Below are 21477 nucleotides of genomic sequence, written 5' to 3'. Positions count from 1 at the left end.
TGTTCTTGTAAACACACCGAATATCTTCATTTCTTTTTTTTAAATCCGGATATTTTTTCCTCCGCTGAGACTGGTCTCTCGATGAATTAAATTGAGTGGTGGCTACTGAGTTGAATTAGAGAATTAAATCACCAGACTGTAATAAAACATCTTTTAGCAGCAGGGAGATGTTGACTTTGCCTTGTATTTCTCTAAACCTGCCACGTCCCTGCCCTTTTATTTATCAAGGCTTTCCAGAGGGAATGCTTTAGACAGCAACAATGTCTGGTCGCCATTTGACAGCAATGAGTCGAGCATGTCTTTCATAGATGTCTAACATATCCCAGGTGGCTCTTTTGAGTGCTCTTTCCTACCAATCACACCCTGGGCTGCACACACCAGTGCAAGAATAAGAAGTGTTTACTCTTTTGGATTACATGCGCCTTCGTCTTCACATGTCGGAAGCTTTGGAGCCGTTTGCCTGAATAACAATCACTGGAATGCTACTATGTCTCATTCAAAAGTGTCTTTCTTGTCAACCCCCCCTTTGCCAAACCCCACATTTTCTCATGCCAAAATAAAGTGGTCAAACTTCCCATCAGTTGTTCTGTTTTTCTGGGTCAGTTGAACCTATAAAATGAACTTGGAGTTCTCCGCCTCATTCTTCAGTTTATATGAATCTTAATTAAAAACTAAAATAACGGTCACTTTCACTAGATGCATTTGTGTAGTCATCTTTTCTTTGGCAGTAGGTAGTATATTTTGAAAAGATGTGATAAAGTGGGTGCTGGTTGGTAGGTTTACAGCTGGGCATGGCTGGGATTGTTAGGTGCTTAGAAAGACTTCAAAGCACCTTTTGGTCATGCTGAGGCCAGACGTTCGTCTCACCTGCCTGTGTTAGCCATATTACCAGCACCAACACCTCAAAGCAAGCTGGACTAGAATCAATCTGTCAAGTGGGCAGTGTGTCTGGATTGCCTGTCAGTGGAGCTGCAAATCACTGGATAGTGTACAATTTGAGAAACAGTCTTTGCTAGTTTGACTTAATTGATTTTCTAATTTCATATACAGTATATATATGTATTTGGAAGTCTGAGGTGGTGGAGATTATGTGAAGAGCCATCACTGTACTTTCTCTGAAGCCTTTCTTTAAACTTTATCTAGTTTGAGGCAGTGTGAGTGTTTGTGTGTGTGGGTGGCGGAGGAGTGTGAAGCAGGGCTGGTCAGTCCCAGCAGGAAGGACCTGATCTGGACATGGTTGTTAAGTTTCATTGGCTAAAGGGGGGTCGCTTCATTGGCTGCTATCTGTGGAGCTCATTATTCACATGGTGGGTGGCAGAGAATGAAAACCCCCACAGCAGAAAACTAAAGATGTGGCCACAGGAGAGGAGGCAAAGAGGCAGTGGAACTGCAGTTTAGACTTCTTCAGCAGTGAAAGCTCACATCTAAAGCTGCTCTCTGCAGGGCTCTATGGTGAATATGTGAGTGATGAGCACTCCAGGAAATCGTCCATGAAGAAATGCACTGTGTCTCATACCAACCTGTGTTTTTATTGATCCCACAGAGCAGAGGGGCCTTTTTTTAATAGTTGCCATTTATTTTCTGAGATAATCAACCTTTCACAGATAGCCTGATTTCACATGTTCTCTCTGTCAGAAGGGATTTCATTCCCTTGAAGGATTAATGTAATCAAAGCTGCTGTGAAATCCTCTTTTGAGCAATAATGACCAGTCACACTGAGACAATCTGCTGTCATCCAAAATGTTTATTCTTTTTTTGAGGATGGATTGGCTGAACATCATAGATTACAGAACACCTTTCATGTTGACTTTGCTGTCTTTTTCCTCACAAACTAACGTGTTCAAAGGTGCTAAAGCAGGACATTATTCCCACTGATTTATTTATGGTCTATGTTAATAAATCGTTACAGAACAAATTGTGCCAACTGTCACATTGACGAAGGGAAGATTAGACTGTAAGAATCTTAAAGCTGATGTACTAAGTAGATGTGGGTTTATCAATTTATTCCAGCTCCACTTAAAGCTGCTGCATCCCGCAGATAAATCCCATAGATTGTGTGTGACAGTTTCAGGACGATGGAAACCAGAAAGTGTGTCAAAGACTCTGTGATCGACAGCTCTCTAAACCTTTGCCATGGACTTGGGTACTTCAGCAGAGTCATTTTTACTTCAGAGTTCCAGACTGTGCATGTATCAGCGATGAAAAAAAAACTCTTCTTTTGATCCTTTTGTTTGTTTTCAGTATAAATCCAAAAGTCTTCCCACTCAGCTTGCCCAGGTTTGCCCTCTCTTTGCACGGTCTTTGATCTCAGCTTTTGAAATGCATATAAAAGAGAAATCAATCATCACATCAGACCCATGAAAAGCATTGTATCATTGTTATTGGGCTGCATATTATTTCTCAATCCGTATGTGCCATCCTGGGGTCCGTTTCAGAAAGCAGGTTTAGTGAAAACTCTGAGTTTGTTAACCCTGAGATGAGGGAAACTCTGGGTTTTCTGTTTCAGAAAGGGAGGTTAATCAAACCTGAGAGAGAGAGGGGTAACTCCAGCACGTTTTAAAAAGAGAGGTAACTTAACCTCAGAGTCAGTTACTATGGTAACGGAGTCTGTGAACCTAATCTGGTTGGGAGCAGGTTTTCTTCAATAAACCTCGAGTTTCTCTCAGTCTCCTCCCTCTGACACAGCACACATTTATTTCCTCATTCATTCATTCAGTCTGTTTGTTATCTGCATGAATAAAAAATCATTGTTGATTTATTAACTGTGTTAGGAAGACTATAAAAACATTTTTTTCTCAAAACATGGAATTTCCTTTTATCAACGATCCCGTTGATGAAGAAGCTGTATTACTTTGCAGGGAGTTAATCATACGTCAGGAGATGATATTGAGGCCCCGACTATAGATGCATTTTCATTTCCAGATACTAGCCTACCTATTTGAGCGGTATAATTTTTCTTCCCAGTCTATCAGTTATGTAGCCTACATAACCTTATCCGTCCTCATATCACTAACATCACCCATCGTGGACATGCTCTTACATCCCAGCAGATTATTTGTGTCACATTACGTTTTTTTGCAAATGGCAGTTTTCTTTACAACATTGGTGATGCGGAGCATTTTAGTAAAGCCACTGTAGCAAAGCACCGTCAGAAGAATGTAACTCACATAACATTTTTTAAACGTTTCTGTAGTGTTCCCTGGACACAAACCAGTAAAAAAGAGTTCCACAGGATTGCAGGTGAATGATGTAAACCCTTTGAAATAAAATATTATGAATTATAATTCTGTTAATGATGGTGCTGCAGCCTGAATGGGATTAGTAGGCCTAGGACTTTTTCACCTGCAGGATTGCACCTAAATGAAATACATTAGGTTCAATACCATTTCACCAGTAATATTATACTTATGATTAAATATGATATTAATACACTATATTGGAACTTACGCATTTACTCTTGCAGCAATTTTCTCCCACGCAAATTCTCTCTCTTTTGCAGCAGCCACTGTGTTGCTTTTTTAACGAAATACATGTTCAAACTCGCTGTATGTGCGCTTGAGTATTTCCGCCGACCAGTTTGTTTGTGGTTGTTACCATGGTGAATCGTAGTATCATTGCACCATTCATGCTGCCTTTTTATAGTGGTGGTGCACGCGCTTAACTCTGAGTGAACCTACTCTGAGTTGATTGAACCAACTCAAATCAGCTGTTCTGGAACCGAAAACTCAGAGTTTCCCAACTCAGGGTAAATCAACCCAGAGTTCAGGGTTAGACTCAGAGTTTGTTAAACCTCCTTCCTGAAACGGACCCCAGGTGTGAGCCGCTGTTAGTGGAGGCTGGAGAGGGCAAGTAGGATTAGTAAATTTCAAGTGTTTTGAGACTCAAATAAACAAGTGGAGATGGTGCTGGAATGTGACTGCAGCATGGGATTAGGGCGGCTTTACTTCCCCTTAACGACGTGTCGTGTTTTACATGTTGTTGGCCTACATTGAGACAGAATCTCCAGGTCTCATTTCATTTGAGATGAGGAGAGGATTGAGACAGCTTTAGTGGTCACTGTAGGAACAAGCCAGCAGGGGCTGACATCCTTTTACTTTGTTTACTATCTCCTCAATCTGCGAGGACAGAAATGCATTTGTCAACTTCTGCGAGTTGCTGTAAATCAACTGTATACAGTGGACAGTTTGAATAAATGGCTTTGCCGCAGAGGAAGTGTTTTATCATTTGATCGCATTTTCAACTCTGCTCCTATGCATCTGTCATCATAACATTATTTAGTGTGATGGTGTGGGAGCAAATACAGTAAATCATGTGCGGGGAAGATCTGACATGGGTTTTCGGAGAACAGCGGCGAGGGTTTGGCTTTCCCATGCTGCGTCACAGAGAAAGACCTCCTTAATCACCAATCTGTCCCCACATGATGGATACATCCTGTTGAGTCTAATTGTCATGAAATGTAAACTGAGCTGAGAGGTAGGTGATAACTGAGGCTCAAGTTACAGCCACTGTAAGTTTGACTCTTGTCACTGCAGAACATAACCACATGAGATGGCAGAGGACCTGTAAGAGAAGGAGCCCAGAGGAGGGGGGCATCGGTGCGTGCGTGCATGCATGTGTGTGTGTGTGTGTGTGTGTGTATCAGGGGTGTCTGGGTGAAACTTCAGAGTCATTAACTATTAAGTGAACTGCTATTGCATTCCACAGCAGACAAAGCACAATTCTGGCTATGCTGTGTGGTTTTTTTGGCTCATAAATAAGGCAGGCACCTCTGATTGTGGGGTAAATGTATAATTCATGCACTGCCCCTCCTGCTCCTCCTCTTTTTTTCTCACTTTCTGCCAAGCTATTCCTTTTAAGCTCTTTGTTGTCTGCACCCTCAACTGCATTTAAATTAATAATTAAAGTGATGCTCAAAGAATGTCTGTAACACCACCTGCTAGGTTACTCACCGTCTCCGAGCCTAGTTTTGAGAAACAAAATAGAAAGTCTTGAACCGTATACGTTTCAATTCACCCCTGCTAGTGCTGGAATACTACAGTATTTTAGTTGGTTGTAAATATGAGGGAATTATGACACTGGGAACGTTCACAGCATACGTACCTCTGAGGGCTGTAAAACACTTGGAGATTTGGAAAATGTGCCATTACTCGTGTAAAAGTCTGTTTCAATCTTGGTCTGAATTAATTGGCATAGTTATCATAACTGTATTTTGTATTACTTATAATTAAGAAATGTTGTCGGTGAGTTGCTGGTGCTGGCAGCTCTGTATCTTACTCCATTTTTAGATGATTATTTCTAGCAGGCACCATCAAAACCACGTTGACATTTTTTCTTATATTTCTCGGGGGGCTGCAGGGACATCGCTAGCAGAGAGCTTGTCCTTCCTCAGGCCTGCTAGGACAGAAGTGGTAAACCTATACAGGGATGATAGGCATCTACTGCACCTAATGCCAAATTTGCATACAGTTTGGACACCTGCACCTTTAGGGAGATAGAGGAGAGATCACACACATATAGGCTGTATGTACCTCCAACACTTTAGCAGTGGGAACAAATGCAGCGCAAGAGCGCCAACATGCTGTAATTGTTCTCTAACTCTGAATGCAGCACTGACACTGTGAGCCATGTGGGTTTCCTGTTAGTTTGCAGAGGCTTATGTAATTGCAGAATAGAAAATCCCACAGCAACCACTGCGGTATAATATTATCTGTGTCCCCCTTAAATTATCAGACCAAAACTGTGTATGAATATTTAGGATGCACACAGCTTTTTCTGTTAGTTTAAATTGCAAATGTAACATTTACATTGACTGGGAATAATTCCAACAGCTCTGATACAATTCCTGAATTAGATTGTGGCATTCAGATAAGCAACCTTCTGCTCATTGGGAAATCTAATTTCATATTTATCAGCACCCACGTGAGCTTGCTGTGTATAGAGTTACAGACTTGCATCTCAATTCAGAAAGCTGTTAATCTTTTTGATCTACCTGATCCACCCCACTGTCTGCTCAATGCACACGTGCTGATTTACAGCAGCGCTGAAATTAAATATGCGATATCTCATGGACTTAAAAAACTATAAGGTTGCATAAGGTTGAGGAAATGGCATGTCTAGACTTTCTAACAGCTCAGGACGGGGATATCTTCTTCCTGATTTAATCGCCATATTTTTACAGTCCTTTGGAACTTAATGGCACGTCAGAGACGTGTTGGAAAGCCTTGCCAGCGTATGATTTTACACTTATTCAGATCACAGCTCCAGCGCTTGATGAAATATGTTCCAGTCTGTTTAACCTGTAATCATAGTCTCAGTGGGCATGATCTGAAAGGCAACTACATAGATTTTAGGCACACTACTCCTTGTTTTGACCACAAAAATAGTGTTCAATTTTGAATGAAAATCAAGCTGACTTTGAATTCTAAAAGGCAGCTTGAAAAAGGGCTTGTGCCATGAATGGAAATAGGGGAGAAAACAGGAAAATCACCAAGAATAATGGTCCACATTGTTTCTTTGAAGAACAGAGGGTGAGAAAGGGAACCGTTACATGTCTAAGGTTTTACATTCATCTTAGTGTTTTCAGATTGTTTTCTAGATTTCTAAATGCCCAAAAAGTTGAAAATCTTTTCTTTTTCTTCCTATTTTATGTTTAATTGTGGTTTACGAACAATGGAATGGTGCACCAGCACCAAAATTTGGAAAGTAATGAGGTTGAATGTACTGTATGGGCTTTGGTGTCAACTGAATATCTTTGGGTTATTGGTGGTTGGTCAGATAAAGCAAGCAGATTTGAAATAGTACCAGCTCTGGGAAATTATAATGGGCATTTTTCAAATATTTTTGAATTTTTTATTGACGCAATGATGAATTAATTAGTTAGCTGTCACAACCGACTCCCTCCATAGTTTCGAAGTTTGTGTCTCAGAGTGTCCAAACACTCAACACAGTTGTGGTCATTGAGATGTTTTTCTGTTCTGTTTAATATACCTAAATACAAAAGTGCAGTATAAAAAGTGAATTTGTAATTCAAGGCTAACTGTAATAGTAATTTTAGTAATAGCATTTTGGGCATGCAGTGCTTTCTGCACAAACATTGTTAGGTAACTGGCACTTCAAAAGAGTATGAATCTCTCCCAGCCATCAACAGTAATGTATTCTTTGATGAAATGTCAAAGGTGCATGCAGTGTGACTCCTTGCTTGCAGTCAGCCATGGTGGAACTGTTGCTTGCATCCCCCCTCAGCGGATCCCAACGCTTTGACCAAATTTGGATTTTTCCAAGATTACATAAAATGGCAATCTCAAATTCAGGCTCCAAAATGTCTGTTTATTATCTGTGATGTGATTTTTGTACTTGTGCAGTTGTCTTTCAACAGACACTAAACATGTCTCAGTGACATCACCTGTATTGCGGGGTTGGAAAACACACACACACACACACACACACACACACACACACACACACACACACACACACACACACACACACACACACACACACACACACACACACACACACACACACACACACACAAAATGATAACAGAAAAATGTTAGAGGCTACAGAAACATGGTCCCATAACATTGCTGGCAAGTGAAAGTGCATTGGCCATGTTTGTGAAAGATATATCACATAATAATAAGCTCATTCTTTGTCTGCAATGTGAGCCTCGTGTTCTCAAATGTATCTACTTTGGAGTGACCTTTGAAAAACATCCATTTTCTGAGCATGATCTCATTGGCTTAGTGCAGATGGAAGGCCAAAACAGAGAGAAAAGATGAGTTTTAAAATTGATCTGGATTATAGCAGACGTGGCTTGAGAGAATGAAAGGCAGATAAAAACTGTGAAGAAACTGGGGAAGTCGAGGGGAGACGACAGCCAAGCAAGCCAGCGACTCGCTCCTGGATGGGTCGATAGAAGAGGGCTGAGAGCTGCTGAAATAATTGAGTCCGGTCATCGGGAGTGTAAAAAGCGCCAGGGCAGCAGAAAGTTGCCATAACTCAATGAGATTGGAGGTGAGATTTACAACGTGTATGATCAACAACAGAGATACCTCCATATGAGTCTCCCAGAAAAGCAGACAGCTGCTGCTTCGTCCCAAGGCACCGCAAAGGCACCTTGTAAATATCTGTTGGCACCACTCAAGCTTTACACCGACTGTCAGCGCTGGGATCGATACGTTTGGCTTGGATAACGGGAGAAAACATATTGGAGTAGTCCATATTTTAAATGCAGGGAAAGCACAGGTACACACATATATAGATGCATGGTTTTCCGTCTGCTAAAATTCATTTACAAAATAACAGGATGAGTCATAGCTGTCTCACTCATCTCCCTATGACTGCACAAATATGTTCTGGCAAAATGAGAAAATGTCATCTGCATCAGAATGAATTATTATCCATCTTTTATTTTGCATACACTGTGTATTGTTAAGCCCAGGGGCAATCTCGACTGGTAGCAATTCATGCTTCATTAACGAAAACAAAACACTCGCGTGACATTTTATATACACTTTTTTCATAGTTTATGTTATTCCAGTCACTCACTTGGGGCAATAAGCATTTTTATGATGGGTGGATATAACCATGCTCCAATGAAGGCGAAAGGCAGTTCTGTGCAGAACAACCCCCCCCCCCCCCCCATCTCTCTCCCTTCCCTCACCTCCCCCATATTCCCCCTCTTCACTCCCTCTACCTCCCCTCTGCCTCGTCCCAACCCTGACAAAGTAAGGATGGGCTGTGGCATTGGCTGCCATTCAGCCTGACTCTCTCACCGGCCCCACATAATGCCTTTTAGGGTCCCCCAGAGTAACAACTGTTGCGTTTTATTACAGCGTGAAATGTGAAGTGAAAGAGCGCTATGGATGTTCCTACTTAACCATGCAGAATGTGTCACTATTGGAGAGGAAGATAAGAGGACAAAGGGGAAATCAGCCGCTCAAATGCTTTTGTTAAGACTAACAGCTCAAGTCCATAGAAACAACCCCATGCTCTTGTTTACATCTCAGAATAAAACCATTTGTGTCTTTTTAGGTGAAATTTGTCCAGAAATATGTTAACATCACATTGGATGATTTCATGCATTCCTTATGCTATTCAAACAGATGGTAGTCGTGTTGCCAGCTGGAGAGAATTGCTTTAGGGAGACACAGACGTTGGCACCCAAACCCAGCAGATACACTATGTCCAGCTCAATTATGCTCTCTACTCCAGCTCCATGGTGTGTTTTCCCAAATTAGATCTCAGAAGTCAAACACTAGTATAGCTATTGACAGTGCTAGATGTGCAGATGTTTGAGGGCTCCAAGCCTCTAGGGGACCCACTAATAGTAACTGTTAGACCACAGATATCTTCTGATGTGATCCCATTAATAGAATAGGGTCAATTTTATGTGCCATTCATACATACAGCAGGAAGTTTTAATTATGGTTTGGAAGTGATTTATAATTTCTGGTTTGTTGTAATTAGCAATTTAGTGGTATTGCTACACATTTTTTATTTTTTTTATTTCAACATATAAAAGCAGAAGTGCATGTTTCAGGAGGATGAGGGCATGTTTCTGCATGGGATTGGGGAAAGGTGGAGAAATTGCTCAAGAGTTTATAGAAAATCTGTTAAGGCACTCTCCCAAGCATGCTTTTGGCGGCATCGGTACTATGGTTTTAGATCGAGCACCAAATTGTGTAAATAGGAATCAGGCACTTGATTGATGAGAGTGCCTTTGTAATTATATACAGCCGTCCTATTTGCTTTGGCAAGACGTCTGTCGTCGGTCTTCCTCTTCCCTACTTAAATGTCAGGTTGTGGGTGTGGCTGGGGAGAAACGCTGACAGATTGTCAGTTTTCAGCACACCTGCAGGGAGCTCTCACTGCCTCGACACTAATGCTCATCTTTTTTTAAGAGTGCCGTTCACGATGTAGCCGCTCATTCAGCAAGAAATAACTGTCCTGATTGTAACATTTTTATTGTAACTACAACTTCCTGTTAGAATTCAGTAGTTTTTGTTAGTTGGGAACTTTTGGTCTGAAGAGTAAAAAAATAAATTAAAAATTAAAAACTGGGACTCTGAAGGTGAAACAGTACTAAACACACAGCCAGCATTCGGATCTGTGTTGCAATACCCTTGGTACGCAATGTGCTGTGTTAATTAATGCTGCTTGGCACGCAAGCCCGAGCATCTTGAGGTAATGATGATTCTATTTTCACTTATATAGTTGTGATTGTGGTGAACCAGAAAAAGATTCATCTTCATGAAAAGCCAATGGAATGCATTCAGTCCGTGCACACAAGATCTTTCAATGAGTAAAATGAGCTTGATCCCCTGGCTTATGTGCGTATGTTCAGTGATTTGTAGAAGGGATTTGGGGGCTTTAACATGTGCGTCTACTGGCAGAATGTCCTTTAGACACTGGTGCAGCACACAGTTATTGCTTCAACACCTCATTGTTCCTGCCCAGTGCTTGTGCGAGTCTGGGATGCTGAGGTTGCGCCTTCTGCCTGTCTTCGCCACAGGCTATACTCTCAGAGGACACAATTGAGAACAGATTTAATGATATAAGGTCACTATATTATATATAGCAGAAACTGCATAGACACTGTGGCTGATGAGGCACTTGGACAGCACAATTGAGCTCATATGTCATCTGAAGTCTCTGAGGTGTTGCAGTGGTTTCACCTGACCAGCTCTGTAGAAACCACATTAGTTTCTTTTGGAGCTCTCGGCTGTCATAACTACGTGGTTCCCCTCCAAGGTGTCCAATAATCTCTCTGGCACTTTATATTTTATATCATCACGAGACGGATGTCTATATTGCTATGAAGTAATTAAGAAAATAGCTTCCCTTCCAGTCTCCTCCACCCTCTGGAGCTAGCTGCTAAACACTCAACACACTGTCCACACAGGACTCCTTGGTTGCCCGAGACGAGGCTGGGCAAAGCCGAGAGTCAAAGCTGGGTGTAATTGAGTGCTGGCAGACGTGTGCATGGTCTGTGATTGCAGCATATTCCTCCAGAAGCAAGGTTTATGTTTCATCATGCGCTCGTCCACCACATTCTGTAAAAAACAAATAAACTTTTCACTGGCAATGGCATAATAATGACTGAGTTGGCTAATGAGCCAATTAAAGAGTCGTAAATAAAACTCTGCCCCCTGATGTGAAATTTCTTATATCAATTTAAAATACACTCTCTACAGTAGGTGCCCTCATTTAACCACACTTCAGTACTCTGCCTTGCATAACATTACATATTGTTCTGATTATCTTTTCAGGATGGCAGATATCCATATCTACTTTATCATTATCACCCTCCCCCACTGACCAACAAACTGCCCCAAATGAAGAATGTAGGCGAATATGTTGAAAATGTACTGGTGTGCCTTGTCTTAGTACTGTAACTGGTGCAGGAGTCTAAATTAAATGGAGTTGAATGAGTGACTTTGGCAGGTTTCTGGTTGGTGTGGTTTGGGCTGCTCCCAGTGCAGCATAAAAGCAGCCTGGCAGTGGTTTGACTGTTTGACTGAGCCTGCTCTTCTCTTTCACACCAGCTCTCTGTGGCCAGCAACGGGAGCATATAAAACCCTCGCTTCTCTCAGTCCCATCTAAACATATTCCCTTTCCTGCGGCAGCATCTGCCTGATTCTATTGGACATGCATGGACTTTTGTGTTAAATTACATTCGCTTTTATTGAATCTGATCCATCCAGGGCAAGTTGTAGTATTTAAAGTAAGAGGAGTATGACTAGCTTGGTAAACTTTCATGTGACATTTTATCATCCCATTATGTTTGACTTCTTGAGCTACACTCATGCTGAGGGTTTTCTTTTATCCCATGCCTATGCCAGACATTCAGTAAATTTGTTCCACGTGTTAAAAAAGGGAATCCCAAGTATATTGACCCAAGTGTATCATTTATTAAGCGCTTTCTGTTCAGCTGTGGTAAAGAGAAGGGAGTTTGGTGCCGGTGCCAGAGTGTATCAGGCCCAAACATGAGCAGGGCAAGTGGTTGGATAAGAATGATAGCCAAGCACACCAAATCCAAGCATCCATAGATTTCTAGACACAGCAAGGGTGTGCCTGTTTACTTGGACAACCCCTTTGCCCCATGTCTACTTTTGTAGAAGGTTGTTTATGTGTTTTGAAGGTATGCCAGGCATCGGTCACAAAAAGAGGCGTGACTGGTGACAGGTTGTTGCAGGGGAAGTGGCTGAGCGAGGTGCCCGTCAGGCAGCCAGCGCTTGAGCACCAGAAATCAACATCTCCGCTGCATTGGCTCTTTGATGTGGCTGGCTCTTTGAAGAACTGACACCCTTCTCTCCTTTTCACAGTGCCTGGAGCCCTGTAAGGAATCCTGGGACCTGAAGGAAAACCAGTGCCAGGATTTATGCGAGGTATGTCACTACCACAAATACCGTGGTTGCCTCAGACTCAAGTGCTTGAGCTTTTCATACTTAGTGGGAAAATTCAATAAGAGGAAAGTTTGAGAGTAGTGTGAAGTAACTGTCTGTGAGGCTGAATCAAAGCTGTTTAAATGTACCCACCGCTCTGGTGAGTCATAAGCTGAAATGTAAACAGGACAATCCCTGTTAGCTCACAGAGCTGCCTGTTTGCTGCCAGGCAGGTTGGTCTTAAAAGTAATCTAACATTTATTTTCCCTCTCTTCCATCTCATCCTCCCCCTACTCCTTAGCCCCTCTTTCCCAAGAAACACTACGAGTGTCTTACGAGCTGTGAGTTCCTAAAGTCAGTAGAGGGAGTGAAGCAAGGTGACTGTCCTGCACCAGAGAAGGCCAGCGGTTTTGCAGCAGCCTGCGTGGAGAGCTGTGAGGAGGATGGAGAGTGTTCAGCCGTGAAAAAGTGCTGCTCCAATGGCTGTGGCCACACCTGCCAGCTGCCTAAGAACCTCTACAAAGGTAATACTAAAGGTTAAACCTGCATCACATTTACAATACAATGATTTTGCCACAACAAATTGATCTTTAAAGTTATAGTCCTTAAGATTTAAGTGCTGGGCTAAAATCATTTTTACTTATTATAATAATAAAAATGTATCCAATGACAATTTGAAAACAATGTGACAATGAGAAAGGGGTCGTGCGTAGTAACACACCTACAGATAATTATCACTTAAATCTCCTCGGCTTTACAGAGCTTTATAGGGAGTTTCCGCTCATTGTTTAGGTGTCCGGCCCGCAACCTTAACATTTGGTTCATTCACACCGCTCTCATAGATGCAGCAGGCAGTTGTTGTCAGCAAAAAGGCGCTAAAAATCCACTGTTCGTTACCTGCTCAGCAGACAGACACAGTTGAATAATGGTTCCTTTAGCAGCTAAAAAGAGATTGAATAATGGACTTGCATTCATCAGGTGGCCAAAAACACCACTCCAAATGAATAATTATGTTGCATTGTAACTGTTGGATGTGTAAATAAGCAACTCTTTGCTAACAAGTTTGGCATATTACCTTAAAAGCTGATGATATGTCAATGTTGTGTTTACAACTTGTCTCTGCTGCCCCAAAGTGGCCAAGAAATCAGCTATTGCAGGTTTAAATGAAAATGCAATGTGATTATTATCATGCAAAACACATATTAGAAACAAACCTAATTTATTAATTACAGGAAGAAGGGAGTTCGACAGCAAGCTAGGTTGACAGACTAGAATGCACAAGTGTCTAAATGTTAGACTGAGTGCACTGATAAAGTTGTTTAATTGTCTGTGCACTCAGCAACTCATCACTTCATTTAATCATTGCTCATTACTGTTTTCCAGAGAGACCGGATTAACACGGTTCATCAGCTGAATCATGGATACTCCCTCCCTCTCTATTTATCCTACTCAATAAATGACGTTTCATATCTGGTAATGGTCCAATGCAAACGTCATGTTTTTAATGGGATTAACTGTTGCAGTTTGTACCGTTTTCATAAACAGTGTTGGCCAATTAATGCCTCTCTGTCAAACATTAGTTTTAAATCTCAACGACGCAAATTGCAGATTATGTTGAACAATTGTTGACAACTTGCTCGGAATCATAAATCTTTATTTCATCTCTTTGTGTTGCACCTCACCCACACATCCCTCATGCTGTTCCTGCTGTAAATTAGAATATATCTTAAGCTTTGAATTTGCTGGATAAGCTTGAGGGTTTCACAAACACAGATGTACCCAGGAATCTTTGCTCCAGTAAAACAGTTTAATAGTGCTGCTAAAGGCGGCCTGATGATCTGAGGGTGCTGAGTTGTTATGTGAGAGAACCAGGAGCCTCTGAACTACATTATATACACTATCAGCGCACAATTGCTGGCAGCCTGAGGCCATAACAAAGTTGAGGAGATGTTGAAGTGAAAGCAGTGGAAGATGAGTCTAAATCAAGCTTTGAACCGCAGCAGTGATCGAATGTGTATGCTTTGAATCACACTGCAGCTAGTGTAAGCATGTTTTACTGTTTGTAGCTGATAGAGGCAAGAGCATGTGATTTTGAGCCTTTGCACACAGAAGAGCATGCTAGTATTTATATTTGATTTGGAAAGAATCCTGAGGGACTTCACGGTGGATGTTGTGCTCAAAAGGTGAACAGCACGTTAATCTTGGAAAGATGAAAGCAGGCGTAACCTTGAAAATTTCAATACAGTGACCCAGTCAATGAAAACCATTCACCACACTGTGAGACCTTCAAATCAAGCAGCCTACACGCTGATTTTCAGTCCAAACACTGAGATCATGACGGGTCGCCGTCAGCACTGCATTTACATTGAATTACACTCAGCGTTTTAGTGAAAGTCTGGATGGAATTCCTGTCCCAGTCCTCCTCAGTGTTAAAGGTCTAATTAGGTGCTCATGGTTTGAAGAGCGTAATTGTTTCTATGTGTGCACAAGTTTGTGTGTAGTCTTTGCCATGATGAGCCATGATGCTGGAAGCCATTAGCAAACACAAGCGGGAAGAAATGAAGCGTTTCCCCCACTGAGATCACTCTCAGATGTGTGTGTGTGTGTGTGTGTGTGTGTTCAGGTTAGGGTCCCTAGCCCATGTGTATGTCCCTGATAAAGAAAAACTTCAGTGTTCAGGACTGGACCCCCACTGTGCTTTTTGATTGAGTATTAAAGCTTCTTTTTTTTTTTTTTTACATCAATAGAGCCCGATGCTGTTCGACATCATCCACTGCTTTGTAATGTCGTATCGAAGATGTATTCGCGGGGGTGTACCTCTGATAAGATATGCAGTGCACGTATGGAAATAGGTGGTTTATTAGGCTCCTCTAGTTCTTTTGTTTTCATATATTTCTCTCTAGTTCTCTCATTTTCTCTGTTACTCAGAAGAAATAGCACCACATGTGATGCTACCCAATTTGTCTGTATTCTGAATAAAAGCAGTGCACAGCTCTACACTATACTGTGAGAGAAACTGGCAAAGGAGCTGAAGGTGTGGTTAAAATGAAAAAAATAAGGGAAAAATGTAGATGCCGGATTGAAATTGAAGATAAATGATGGAGTTATCACCACATTGTCACAACAAGCCAGTCAGTTAATCAGTCCATCAGCCATATTCAGTTTACGGTATGTCCTTGTGCTACAAGCAGTATTTGTAGTGTTTTCCTCAACCTCAACTGTAATTACAGCAATCATTATGACAGTATGTGCGTGAGTATTGAGAATTATATTCCTGGAGTGTAATTGTTGGCACGATTAAGACATGAATGGACGCCGTACTCTTGCTTCAGCAGCAGTTACATCACGGTTTGGAGGAAGCATACAGCCATTGAAAAATGCTGTATGATTCTTGGACCAAACTTGACCCAAAAGTTATCTTTGGAAAGAGCTAGCTGAGAGAAAGTGTATTCCTTGCTCTCCCACATATTGCGGAAGAGAGAGGTTGTGTGTTTGTATATGTGTGTTTGTGTGTGTGTTGCAGAAGTACTTATGTGACTTTGTGGGAAGATGAGCTAAGACAGAGGGAAAAGAGGAATGCTGTGGTGTTCAGTATTGCGCAGGAAATGTGACACGTTTGTTTGCGCACATGCAGACACACACACACACACACACACACACACACACACACACACTGGACTGTGGAGCTGTGAAACCACAGCACAATGACCCCCAGCTGTTAGTGTGCAGAAAGCTGTTATCAGCGGGACAAAACAAAGTACTGACTTCATATGCATGTGGCTCAAAGACCCTCCTCCATCTTCCAGGATTTTATATGCACTAATCAATCACTTTACATGCCCTGTATGAAGACTGAATAGAGATATAAGTAGATCAAGCGCTCTGCATACAAAACACAGTCTTGATTATGTTGTTTACCGACACGCTGCGCAGTAGCCTTGAGCGTGTGTTGATGCTGTTTATAACTGCCGAGCAGGGGTGGGCCGCTCAGCAGCAACAGAGGTCCAACATAATGGTCTGAAGTGCTAGGTGATTTATTGAGAACTGTGAGATGTATTCAGCCTTCTCCTGTACTTTCAAACTTGCTTTTCCAATCTCCATCTCATTATCACTGTACCCAACGCTCAATCAACAACTCACTACGTCTCCAGTGCAATAAATTTACTTGAGAGAGTCTGACTTGGCTGAGCATTTGGCCCAGTCCCGCACTTAATAAAGCTCTAATTTATTGCACATGGCCACATCGACTTCTTCTGAAAGGCTGAATGTGAAGTGCAATGATGCAAAAAACTTTACATGCATGTATGTATGTTTGCACTGGGGTATTGCATGTCTGCAAGAGATGGAGACCTTACGCGCACCATCTCACATACCTAGATGCAAACTATGTGTGTCATTACTAAGAAGCGCAGCTACTAAAACACATCACTCTGGCCAGGAAATATCACAATCTGTCACAGTAGAAAGATGATGCTGTTGACCCGCAGCATGTATTAAATCTATTGCGGTGAGGTCATGTCTCATTTTCAAATCTGTATCTGTCCAACTCTGATGGTGTCATTTATCTTTCCACCCAAGATTGGACAACTACAATTTAATGTTGAAGTTCACCTACAATGTTCCATACAGTGGTGATATTAATTCCTGTCATGGTATCGTCTATCTTGCTTGTACTTTTAGGAGTCCCTCTGAAGCCAAGGAAAGAGCTAGTGTTTTTGGAGCAGCCGTCGGGTCAGCTGGAGATCCGCTGGTCCTCCAAGTTCAACATTTCTGTGGAGCCTGTCCTCTATGTGGTGCAGCGCCGCTGGAATTATGGCATCCACCCCAGTGAAGACGATGCCACTGAGTGGCAGACTGTGGCACAGGTAGGAATGCACCAAATGTGCAAAAATACTAAAGCATGTCAGTAAGATGAAAAGTTTTTCTCTTTTAGATCCCATCAACTGATGTCATGTGAGTGATTCCTTTGATCAGACATTTGGGATTTGTATCACTAAGAAATGTCAGCTTTACATGTCCCAGCTTGCCACATGCTACAGCTGTGAAAGTGCTGCAGTGCGCTGACAGACTGTTGCACACGGTTGCACATTCCTCACAGTCACAGTGTCTTTGAAAGTTTGGCAAAGAGAAACACACAGATGACTGATGTGGCAGCAAACTCACATGAGGCTGTGACCCTGCGTGAACCCTGACCCCTGTGGTTTTCTCTCCCCCCATCTGTCCCTCAGACTGCAGAGGAGCGCGTCCAACTGGCTGACATCAGAGCCAGCAGATGGTACCAGTTCAGAGTTGCTGCAGTCAATGTCCATGGGACCCGCGGCTTCACTGCACCCAGCAAACACTTCCGCTCCTCCAGAGGTCTGTGTGTGTATGTACATATGCACGTGTGTGTGGCCTTAAGTTCCTGTTTGACACCCACTGCCCTCCATTTGTTATGGTTAAGACCTTGGAACAGGTGGAGCATTTGAGAAAGAGTTGCAAAACCTGATTTGACTTTTTATCTGACCTTACAAACCAAGTGTATGTGGTGAAGCTTTCTTCATCACTGACTCAAAGAAAGGGTGTATTTTGTTTGTCGTTTAAAAAAATAAATCAGTTTTTATTCACCCCCACTTTGCACCTTGCAACTCTTTTGAGAACTAAACAGTATTTTTAGTGAGAACTGAAGTGCTAAGCTGTTATACCCGATGGCTCCATACAGCAGCAGAAAACGGATTATGACTGAAATATGATTGGTAAAGCCAAACATACATTTATTACTATTTACTGATGGCATTCACACTGCTTCAATGTGTTAATTTAAAACTGTATTCAGGTCTTTTTCTGAATAATTCTGAATTCTTTTCTTAACCCTGTTAACCTGAATTGTAAATAAGTGCTTCCCCTCCACAGCTTCCACACATTTACCCAGTGAGCTAAGTGGAAAGGATAATTCATGCCGATGCCAAGTAAAATGCGAGTAATGAGGAGGGACTGGGTGTGCAGACATTTTTTTTGTCTGTGTTGCAACCAGATCTTAGTTTATGTCTTCAAAGGAGGGGTTCCCCCCTCTTTACAGTCATATACAATGTAATATGTCTGAATTAGTCAGGATATTGCAGGTTTCAAATGAATGCAAGTGTTGTCTTGCCTCCAGAGGGAGTGACGTAACCTAGACGCGCTTCAGATCTTTGCCACAGATTAGTGAACAAGGTCTGATGGCATTCTGTGTTGCTGCTCTGCTCCTGTACCCTGCAGTTTTAGTGTTGAATGACACTAAGTCACAGTGTTGTGCTGCAGATGGGATTTGTTAAAGCAACGGCCAATTGTTGTGTGGTTCCCAGGGATTGCAGATTTGTGAATATAATGTGTCGATATTGAATCTGATCCAGATCAGATACAGTGTTTGTTTGACATGTAGAGGCAGAGACATGTGCCAAGTTCAGCCTTATGCAGCCCAGTCTGTAAATGTATATCATGTAAAATAGTATCTGCATTGTATGGATCACTTACATTTTTTCATCTGTGTGACGCACAGTGCACATCAACATACTTTACCAAGCTTGTGTTATTTATTCTTTAATATATATTAAGTTGTTTATCAGTGGAACACTGGCAGACATCCTAATTACTTCCATGTTTTGCCAAATACTGAAAACTTGTACAAATACAAAAAGTATTAGTGTGTTTGGTGGCGTGTGTTTGTGTGTTGACCTGCCCTGTCAATCCTTCGGCATACATTTACTCCCCAGAGCGTTTTGGATGGCTGTCAGACAGAGCCAGGCACCAGGTGGGAAAAGGATTCTGCTGCAGGGATGGAAACCAATCTCCAATCAGGCCAATCAGTGCCAGAACGTTGATAGATTGATGGGAGCTGTCATGGATTTGATGAGCTCCTGGCCATTCTGTCATGCCATTGTTATTTATATAGTACGGCCATATCATCTGATTGCAATTTTGCACTACCATACTTTGTTAGGGCAATTTGTAAGAACTGACTGCTTATTTATCTTGCACAGCCAACATCAGCTGGTATGGAGAACCAATGTGTCCAATTGTGTTGTTGGACTGGATTAAATGTGTTTCAGGTGGGAGAGGGCAGTAGAAGAGGAGAGCCAACAGGCTGTGGCATGAATCATTTTCTCATTACGGGGGCTATTCCCTCTGGTTTGCCGTCTGGCATGTGGCCCTGCCCCTCCTCCTGCACCAGGCTGACATCAGATGGGTCACAGCTCATACGGATGGGTTCAGAACCAGCTTTACTACACACACCAACACACACACACACACACACACACACACACACACACACACACACATTACTTAGAGTACAGGAATGTCGAGTGTGGAGCCAAAGTGAGCAGCATGTGTTTGTTAACCCCTGACCTGCGCTCTTGGTCCTGCCGAACGCCATCATAGACGTGACATGACACATGTCATAACATCTCATGGCAGATTGTCAGTGGAGGACTAATTACTTTACACAGTGTCATACTGGTCCCCCTCCTTAACTGCAATGCTAACCCGCAAGTGGTGAAAGGTGTCTTGGCCTGTAATGCATTCGACCTGAAATTATACTTGCAAGAAAACTGCCTTGGCTCAAGATTTGTCACATACAAGACCTAGAGGCCGTCTTTGTCTTCCGCTCTAAATGCCTACAGATGTACTGAAATCTGTTACCGCTGAGCTGACTGTGTTGTGTCTTGTTGTTGCTATGTCTTCAGATCCGTCCGCCCCTCCCAGCCCAACCAGTTTGCGTGTCAGCAACGTGACGCTGGGTGACGAAGGCCTGGTGACAGCCCGTCTCAACTGGACCCTGCCAGAGGAGCCTGATATCCCCATACATCACTACAAAGTGTTCTGGAGCTGGACTGTGCCTACCAAGTCGATGGTGCCATCAAAGAAGAAAAGGAGAAAGACCACCAACGGGGTAATCTTCTCACCCTGTCTCAGTGATGTGTTCTTTCTCTTTCTCTCCCTTTTCCTCTCTCTAAGACGCCAGGCTCTTGTCCAGGATTATCTCAGCATCTTCTCCTCTCTGGCCTTCACAGATCACTGTTAATATTATCCATGCAGGCCTGCAGTGGAAGAAAGGATAAACATGGAATAGGACTTGTATATACTTGCAAGGCACTCAATCAATCACACACAGATTGATACAATGTGGTCTTCATTGTTTTAATTCCTTATATACTGATGAAAGAACCCTTAAACACCCTGTTAAGCTTTAAAGAAAACAGTTATAAATCGTGATTTCAAGAGCTGTGTTTCTTAAATATCTCAATTTGTTTGTTTGTTGTTTTTTTGCAGTTTGTATTTTGGAGCTTTCATTTTCTCCTACTCGGTTTTTGTATGTGCAATTCAAGCAGTTGTTTCTGAAGTGGTTACATGGGTTTTTATTTGTCCCATTTTTCAAGCAGTTTCAAAGTCAAGTGGTTATATAACTATACTTACAATTCCTCTCCTATTATTATCTTCACCATTAATGCCTACAGTATATTTAAACTAAGGGGAGACTCAGAAAAACAGAACAGCTAAAAACATTTAAGAAACATTCTCTAATAATGACATAAATATCTCTTTTAAAGGAAAAATACCATTGATTCCAGCTGTTAATGTCTTGGAATAGTTTAGTTTGCATACTGGAACATTCTCAACTATTTGGTCCAGCCAGAAAAAAGAGTTTTAATGAACCGTTGTCTGGGATGTCACATCATAGACTAAGCCCCACTTGCGATCACAAAGAATAGATTAATACAATTTGGATATAAAAGCTTTAACAAACTGTTCCTGGCTACGACAACTCAGAAAGCCACAGAATAATATTTTGATAGTATTACAAATTTGTTTGTTTTTTTGCTTCTACATAGAAGTGTGTATGCAAGCATTGATTAGACTGTTTGAAGCAACGGGTCCATAAGCATATAAATTAACCTTATAGATAAATCATTAACTGTCCTCATAAATTACATACTCCCTTGCGCATATCTAAATACATTTGGTATTCAAACGTTTTATGAGCCATTTGCACAATACATCCAGCAACATGTGACCTGATGGCACATACCTACTTGGGCAGATAGACAGATTGTATAGTTCACACACACAC

General features: G+C 41.9%; 1 protein-coding gene across 1 annotated transcript in view; it reads left to right on the top strand.

Moving 5' to 3' along the window:
* The window catches only part of LOC116047309 (anosmin-1), a 40170-nt gene that overhangs the window by 8842 nt on the left and 9851 nt on the right, over positions 1-21477 (top strand). The window contains exons 3-7 of the mRNA XM_031296021.2: positions 12330-12392; positions 12691-12913; positions 17070-17254; positions 17618-17747; positions 20093-20298. Coding sequence (XP_031151881.1) covers positions 12330-12392; positions 12691-12913; positions 17070-17254; positions 17618-17747; positions 20093-20298 — 807 coding nt within the window. The remainder of the gene's footprint in view (positions 1-12329; positions 12393-12690; positions 12914-17069; positions 17255-17617; positions 17748-20092; positions 20299-21477) is intronic.

This window comes from Sander lucioperca, chromosome 8 (genome assembly GCF_008315115.2).
Source record: "Sander lucioperca isolate FBNREF2018 chromosome 8, SLUC_FBN_1.2, whole genome shotgun sequence".
NCBI lineage: Eukaryota > Metazoa > Chordata > Actinopteri > Perciformes > Percidae > Sander > Sander lucioperca.
This window is presented reverse-complemented; position numbering and strand designations above follow the sequence as displayed.